An 8,528-nucleotide genomic window follows, 5' to 3' on the forward strand; every position below is an offset into this window, starting at 1 on the left:
TTTTTTTTTTTACTTTTTCATTTTTCTTTTCTTTTCCTTTCTTTTCTTTTCTTTTCTTTTCTTTTCTTTTTTTCTTTTTTTCTTTTTCTTTCCCTTTTTCCATTTTCAATCGGATCTCGCGAATATTAACGAGAACAAATTCTTATATCTTTGATATCTAAGCGAACGTCATTTTATTTCATCCAAATCTTTACTCATATATGAATTTATTTTTTGTACGTATACATTGTTTATATTTCAAATGAACAATCGTTGATATTATTTTTCAAAAATTATTTAATATACGTAAACCAATTTTATGTTGAATTGATTAATAGACATAAAAGTTTACTGTTATAAGATTAAAGAGTTTATTACTATAAAATATATATATATATATATATTGCATATATCTATATATTTCACATGAAGTTAATCTAATGCAATATCTATCGCTGTAATCATAATAAAGCCTTTTTCGAAACTTGCAAAGTATACGTATATTATATACTTGACTACATCAAAGTCCAATAAGGAGATTAGCTTCGACCATTTCGTTTCCCAATGGACCATTTCGTTACGAATTTATGTTCCTTTTCTCGTCACTTTTCCATCTGTGTGTTTCTCTTCATTTTCCCTATTGGCTCTTACCTCGTTCGTTCGCCATGAAAATGGAGAAATACTTTGAATACTTCAAAGACTTGTATCGTCATCTTCTAATCGACGCAATAAAATCGTGCCTAAGCCACGTTAAGCGAGTGAAGAACATAAATGCTTAGCAAGAGATAATTCTTCTTTCGAGCATCTCTACAAATCTGCCGTTTGTATTCCATTTTACGTTCATGACTAGTTACATATATATACATACATACGTATATACATAAATGCATAGGTATGTATATAACGTACGTAACATCTTAATAATAAATCCAATGTCCGTCTTATAGTACGCTAATATTAATTATACTTCACGAGGATAAAAGATATTGACGTATTTAATTAAATACTACAGTCGAAGATATATTTCATTAAATGAAGAAATTAACAATAAATTCTTTTTGTTAGAATATTAAAATATTCTATATGTTTTTTTTCGTTTTTGTTTTTCTTTTTCTTTTCTTGTTTTTTTTTCTTTTTTTTTCTTTTTTTTTTTTTTTTTTTTTTCATTCAATTTTCTTCGCTAATAACGTACTGCAGAATATTACATTTTTGTCCAATTTTCTAAAACGTCGTAAACTTTACGAAATTATCGAAAGGAACGCTCATGAAATTTCACCTACCTATCTGTGTTCGAGAAATTTGACGTGTGTCGAGGAAAGAAGAAAAAGAGACAGAGAAAGAGAGAGAGAGAGAGAGAGAGAGAGAGAGAGAGAGAGAGAGAGAGAGAGACAGAGAGAGACAGAGAAGAAGCACAAGGGGTGGCACCAAATACGTCTAGAAAGAAATAGAAAAAAGAAAAAAAGAGACGAAAGGAAAGCTAGAGAAAGATGGAAAGAGAAAAATGAAATTTACGAATGTTCCGACAAGGGGAGTACAGAGTCGCGACAGCTAAGCTATACATCGTCGTCTAACGAAAAACCACCCTCTCTCTCTCTCTCTCTCTCTCTCTCTCTCTAACTCAGCTTTTCCGTATATATCAACGTATAACTATACACGGTGTGCCAGGTATACGGCGGTAAAAGAGCGACGAAAAGAGTGTCGCGTCGACAAAGAGTGTGAGAGGGAGGCAACGAATAAGGATAGAAAAAGAGAAAGAAAGAAATAGAGAAAGAAAGAGAGAGAGAGAGAGAGAAAGAGAGAAGGGGTAAAGATGGAGTAGGGAGTGAAAGAAGAAGAGGAGAAGGAGGAGGAGGAAAGGCAGGAGGTTCGAGCGTGCGCGCATCATATTTAGCGAGGAGGAGGCACTTCCCTTATTCGTCGTCGTCGAGGGAGCGAAAAACGGGGGTTACAGAGAGAGAGAGAGAGAGAAAGAAAGAGAGAAAGAAAGAGAGAGAGAAAGAGAGAGAGAGAAGTGGAGGAGGCGAGGAAGAAAATGACGGATAAAGAAGCGCTCGAGGGGTGCTGCGGGAAGATCCCTTTGTCGAATACTCGGTATTTAACGGAAATACCAGCCGGAATACCTTCGTTCTCGCCCATCTTTTACCCTCTCCTATGCCGTACAAGACTCACCCCTTCTTACTCGGGAGATCCTCCTTTTCCATCGTTTTACTTACTCTCTCTCTCTCTCTCTCTCTCTCTCTTTCTTTCTCTCTCTCTTTCTACTTTCTATTGCATTTTACTTAGATATGAGATGTAAATGTGCTTGTTTTAGTTTCGCCTTTAAATCAATTCCGTGGAACGTAAATTTTCATATAAACATATAAAATTGTCTAAGATTTTTGTATTTAAATACATACATACATACACACACACACACACACACACACACACACACACACATATATATATATATATATATGTACAACAAATTGTATTGCATTAATCGTAAATTTCGCGTTTTATACGAACGCGACTAAGTGGATAGGTACTACTATTACTATTACTATTACTACCATCTACGTTGTTTCGTCTTGCATTTTTATTTCTCTTTGCCTTTCCTTTCTTTTCTTTTTGTTATTGTTATTGTTGTTGTTGTTGTTGTTGTTGTTATTGTTATTCCTGTTGTTGTTGTTATTGTTATTCTTGTTGTCGTTGTTGTTTTTCTTTTTTGTTCTTTACAAAGCGTAGAAAGAAAAGGAAAACAGAGAGAGAGAGAGAGAGAGAGAGAGAGAGAGAGAGGAAAAAGGAAAAAAAGAAGAAAAAAAAAGGAAGAAGGAAAGAAAGAAAGGAAAAAGCATTTTAACGTTGTAAAAGTTCGCGCTTTTTCAAAAGTACCTACCTAACTGGAAATACCTAACGTCGGCGCTCGAGGACGCCGGAATTACGCGCGGAAACACAGAACGTCGGCAGGGAGAAAAAAAGGGAAAGGGAAAGGAGGAAGGAAAGAGGGCGGGATAGGGGAGGGGGAAGGGGGGCGAGGGGACCAAGAAAAAAAAAGAGAAAACGAAAAAAGAGAAAGAAAAGGAAAAAAAAAACAACAACAGCGACGAAAAGTACAAAGAAGAAATAAAAAAGAAGAAAAGAAAAAAAAAAAGAGAAAAGAAAAAAAAGAGGAGGGAAAAAAAAACTAAAGAAAGAAAGAAAGCAACTGTTTTACCTTAGAAGAGTCGACTCGCGCGAGATATACCACCTACCTACCTATGCCGAGATCCTTTTAATTATTTTTCCGTAGCACTTGCACCTTGCCCTACTTCCGCCCCCTTTGGCATTTGTTCGAAAACGTGCGAGCAAAAGTGCGCGCGCCATACCCACCCTCCCCTCAACCCACCCCAAGTCGCTCGACCAAACTGTTAAAAGATTACAGTTATGTTTTTGTTACTTCATCTTGGTTTCTTTTATCTATCGTCGCACGTTGAAACGAAGAAGAAAAAAAAAAAAGAAAAAAAAGAAAAAAATAAAAAATAAAAAAGTTAAAACAAAAAATAAAAATAAGAAAAAGAAAAGTGATAAATAAAAAAGCGCAGTAATTTTTTTCACCTTTAATGTGATCAGCGATTTCTTACATTATAATCTTCTTACACGTACAATGTAAATATATCTTCGTAACAATAATTAATAAAATAAATGACCATAAGACGAATTTGACAATTCGTGGAATTTAATTAAAGATAGAAATAAAATGGACCAGCGGTATGGACGGAAGGAACGATTGAAAATGAATTTTGAAAGGAATAAAGGGAAACGTTTATTTTTTTTTTTTCTTTTTTTGTTTTTTGCAAGAACGGCAGAGAGTCTTCTGTCGATAAATCTTCGTTCAGTTGCCAAATTTGTAACTAATTAATTTTTTCGATCCATCAATCGAATCATATTAATTATAATTATTATATTAGTATTCACTTTTCATTGGTCAACGATAAAGTATTTACACAGGATAAGACCTTTTAGCGAAGAATATTTTCCGATATTTCTGTCGAATAAATGTATTAACTCAATGATATTAAACTTATAATATATATGTATATAGAAAGAAAGAAAGAAAGTAAGAGAAAGAGAGAGAGAGAGAAAGAGAAAGAGAAAGAGAGAAAGAGAGAGAGAGATTTAAAAGAGATCAATTCAACGTACGATACATACATATATTGATATATATTTACATAATGCAAAGTTTCTTAAGCGATACGATAATTAATCGTTAGTTCTTCAATGAATAAGTATTATGTAATTATATTAACACGAGCATTAAGGAAAAACAAAAAAAGCAAAAAACGAAAAAAAAAAAACAAAAAATAAAAAAGTAAAAAAAAAAGTATCTATTAATTTTCGTAATGAAAACAAAAAACAAAAAACAAAAAAAAAAACAGAATTAAATTCTCACCAAGCCTTTTGGAAATTTCGCTATTGTGCATCTTCGGATTTTCCTGAGCTATCTTCCGTCGCTGAAGTCGGGACCAAACCATGAAAGCATTCATAGGTCGTTTTATGTGTTCGACCTGTGCCTTCTTGACGGCTGCAGGGCCAAGAGGGCTGCCAAGGGCAACCCCCATGGGACCGACCCCTGTGGCACCCGGTGGCGATGTACCAGGCATACCCTGCATACCACGTAGGCTGTCCGTGAACGAGCCATCACACATGTTGCCGCCGGCTCTGTAATTAAACGCGAGACGCTAATTAGTAAGGGCGACGAAACGGGTTACGACTTCACGGTCATTACGATTACGGATTGTCAATTATCATCGGATGACTTTCGAATATTATTTCTTCGAACCTTTGACATTATAATTTATCATTTTTTATCATTTTTTTTCCTCTTCCTCTTCTTTTTCTTTTTTTTTCTTCTCTTTCTTCGTTAAAATCTACGTTAAAATAAATATCACGTACAATTTCGCCTATCGAAATGACAGGATAATATTAATGATAAATAAATATCTAAGTTTCTGTCCATTTACATTTTTAATATTATCATTGATTCATACAATAAGTTCTTCAAATACCCATGTAATATTTCTTAATTACGATCCTGTTGATCCTTCGAATAATCGAATGTTAAAAAAAAAAAAAAGAGAGAGAAAAAAAAAAGAGAAAAAAAAAGAAAGAAAAGAAAAAAGAAGAAGTAAAGAAGAAGAAAGGATTTCTAAAGAAACGAACAAAATGATGCATACACCGATTATCTTCATAATTCAATGATTAATTTCTTATTCGTTTCCATTCTCGATTAGGGAATAACTAAATTTTATCTTTTTCTCATATTAAAGTCATCAAACAATCTGAGTATATTTAGGATTGCACGCATTAGCGAGATCGCGAATGGATGATGTCAAACTCCTTTTCGTTTCTCTGTCTCTCTCTCTCTCTCTCTCTTTAGACCCTAAATGTCACCCCTAAAGCGAAGGGTTTACCGAGAAGAGAGTCGACTGCCGTTCCTTTTCTATCTTCTCTACCACATCATATCCATACCTGCCTCTCTCTCTCTCTTTCTCTCTCTCTCCCTCCCTCCGTCTCTCTCTTTCATTAACACAATTACCACGCGTATCTCTCCTTGAGTATTCATTAAAAAGAGAAGAAGAAAGGTATAGCGGTCGTAGGAGGGAGGAAGAGAAAAAGGAGGAGCTCAGGGCTGTAGTTACGATTTTGTAGGGTTAAAATCACCCTCAGTGGGAGCCACCCTCGAGTGTCATTCAACGAGGATTAATAGATACGTCGGTTAACGTGGGTACAGAAGGAGGACGGCAGGCGGTTTTGGGGGTAAGGTGGGGTAAAGTGGGGTGGGGTGGTATTCGGGTGGGTTCGAGCTTTAGTGGTGGGTACTCTCGTCGAGAAAAGGGAGAATTCGATGACTAGAGAAAGAAAGAGAGAAAATAGGAGGGTTACGTTTGGTTTGTCGCCGAGAAGATGCTGGAAGTAATGGTTGTTGTCAAGAAGCGCTCTAGGGGGGCATTAGGAAGCGCTAATTGAATGTTTTGCCACGGCACAGCGGATATCTATCAAACGATTCGAATGATTTCGACTGGAGTGGCTCCATTCAAGGGAGAAAGAGAGATAGGTATAGAGAAAAAAGAGAGAGAGAGAGAGAGAGAGAGAAATCGTGATTCGATTCGCACATTTTTCATGGCCCACCACGTGAATGCGATACGTGCGATCCGATTATTTTTTTCTCTCTCTCTCTCTCTCTCTCTCTCTCTCTCTTTTACTTTCTCGTTCTTTTTTTTCTTTTTTTTACGCTCCTTTATTTACGATCGAGATTAAAGTAAACAAGCAGGTATCTAACTAAGTACGAATTTGCTATCGTTCGCTCGATTTAACATTACTTGCTTGTTTAACTTTCACCAATTTCAATGTTTAATTTGTATATATATATATATATATATATATATATATATATATATTGTTTTCTTATCGGTTCGCTTCGTCGAGGTTTTGCATTATCAACCAAATGAACGGCATTGAACATCTAAACAGGATAAACACGATGAATTGAAACAATAATCCGTACGAATAGAACAATTTATTATATTTTCATTTATTTTTACGTCTTTACGATCGAATTATGCGCGAACACGCGCACGTTCTTGAATACTTTTCTACCGTCGCTTCTCAAAGTAATTGTTTCGAATGAAATGAAGCTGGTAAATAATGTTTTATTTTTTTTAGAGATTACAAATATTCATTTTACGAGACGCATTCTCCTTTCATTCTTTTCCCTTTTTCCTAATTTTCATTGTCTTTTCCTTTCTCTCTCTCTCTCTTTCTCTCTCTCTCTCTCTCTCTCTCTCTCTCTCTTTCTCCTTTAGTAAATTGTAAAATTATCTTTTTCTTTCCTTTTCTCTCACTCTTCTTTTTTTATTTTTTTTTTCGAACCACAGTAATTGACGCATAAGTATAATACGTGTTTATTTGAGACATGAACAAAAGTAATAATCGTAATGAGTAAAAAAAAAATCGTAAATTATAACGCGTAATATATATATTCGACAAATATTCTCAGGTGAAACGCTAAGAGATCTTATTGCGTTTATTGTTTTTATTTGCTACGCAATGTCAACTACGTAACATGTAAACAAACATTTCTTCTTCTTCTATTATTGCTCTTCAAAATGTATCGAACTTACTTATTTTATACGTAAATGAATCGTATCGAGAAAACAAGAAAGAAAGAAGAGGAAAAAAAAACAAAAGACAAGAAATGAGATAGATGATCTTTCGTAAGGTCAAAAATACAAAAATGAAGAGACATTGTTTATGACATATTAAAAATTTAACACGAAACAAATAGAAATAAAATGATATTTGGATATATCGTATGAAATAAATTATATTAAACAAACCTCATATAGTGGCCGGCGGCACGTTGATGTAAGTCCAGCTCAATTTTGTTGCCGTTGGTTGAGACTTAACGTCTCAGACCTTCAATTAAACGGGAATATAACGAAACAACAACAAACAACAAATAATAACAAACGGAAGTCACTGCACTACCGGATTGATCATATTCACTAGGAGTAAATAATTATCGGCTTGGTCCATAAGAAAATAAATTTTAACACTTGTTTCACGTTTCCGAGGTTAACAACATGTAATCCACGATATACATACGTATCTAATATAACGTCGTTTTTTGTTGATCGTATAGCACAAGGTCGTGTGCGAGAAGAAGAAGAGAAGAAATGCGAACTAACGAACTAACGAACGAACGAACGAACGAACGTACGTACGAACGAACGAACGAACGAACGAACGAACGAATAAACTGACGAGTCACGTTATCCGACGCATCCTTCAAATTCGTTGTTTTACCTTCCGTCGATGATAATAGGAATTCGCGTTATGAAGAAGAAGTAAAGGAAGTAAATAATTTAACGAGGAAACGTATGCAAAAAGGAGAGAGAATGAGGAAGAGAAAGAGAAGGAGAGAGAAGGAGAGAGAGAGAGAGAGAGAGAGAGAAGGAGAGAAAGAGAGAATGAGAGAGAAGGAGAGAGAGAGAGGTAGAGATAGAGATAGAGAGAGAGAGAGAGAGAGAGAGAGATAAAGAAAGAAACGTCCGAGAAGCACGAGGGAGAAGCACGTAGGAAGTACACGGCAGCGTCGATCCTTCCCCACGAACGATAGTTTTGGGAGTGTGCCGCGCACGAAAGGCTCGAGCTCGAGGGCTTCGGTTATCCCGAAGTCGTGCCGAGTTGCATTCGGCCGTGGATATCCCCACCAGAATTGTTCGCCCGGCCACTAAGCTCACGGTAGCAGACGACTTGGATAAGCGCAACTGCCAATCTCGAGATGAGATAGGCGTGGCCATTTCAACGACGGCCATCCTACGTCGCACGTTGATTGGTTCTACCGGCGTGCTAGTCGATACGAGGCAGGTCGAGGCGGTGGGATACGTCGCGTGTCGTACTCACTCTCTCTCTCTCTCTCTCTCTCTCTCTTTCTCTCTTTCTCTCTCTCTCTCTTTCTCTCTGTTCTGTCTCTATCTCTATCACTGTCTCTATCTCTCTTTCTCTTACGAAATGTCCCAACGACA

At 36.0% G+C, this 8,528-nt stretch overlaps 1 protein-coding gene across 1 annotated transcript in view; it reads right to left on the reverse strand.

The window, feature by feature from the left end:
• LOC118449198 (uncharacterized) overlaps positions 1-8,113 on the reverse strand; it is a 27,539-nt gene extending 19,426 nt beyond the window's left edge. Inside the window, exons 1-2 of the mRNA XM_035883481.2 lie at positions 7,338-8,113; positions 4,391-4,659 (exon numbers count right to left, since the gene is read on the reverse strand). Coding sequence (XP_035739374.1) covers positions 4,391-4,659; positions 7,338-7,342 — 274 coding nt within the window. The 5' untranslated portion in view covers positions 7,343-8,113. The remainder of the gene's footprint in view (positions 1-4,390; positions 4,660-7,337) is intronic.
• Positions 8,114-8,528: the final 415 nt, after the last annotated feature.

The sequence above is a fragment of the Vespa mandarinia genome, chromosome 8, assembly GCF_050613455.1.
Source record: "Vespa mandarinia isolate Hongniang chromosome 8, ASM5061345v1, whole genome shotgun sequence".
NCBI lineage: Eukaryota > Metazoa > Arthropoda > Insecta > Hymenoptera > Vespidae > Vespa > Vespa mandarinia.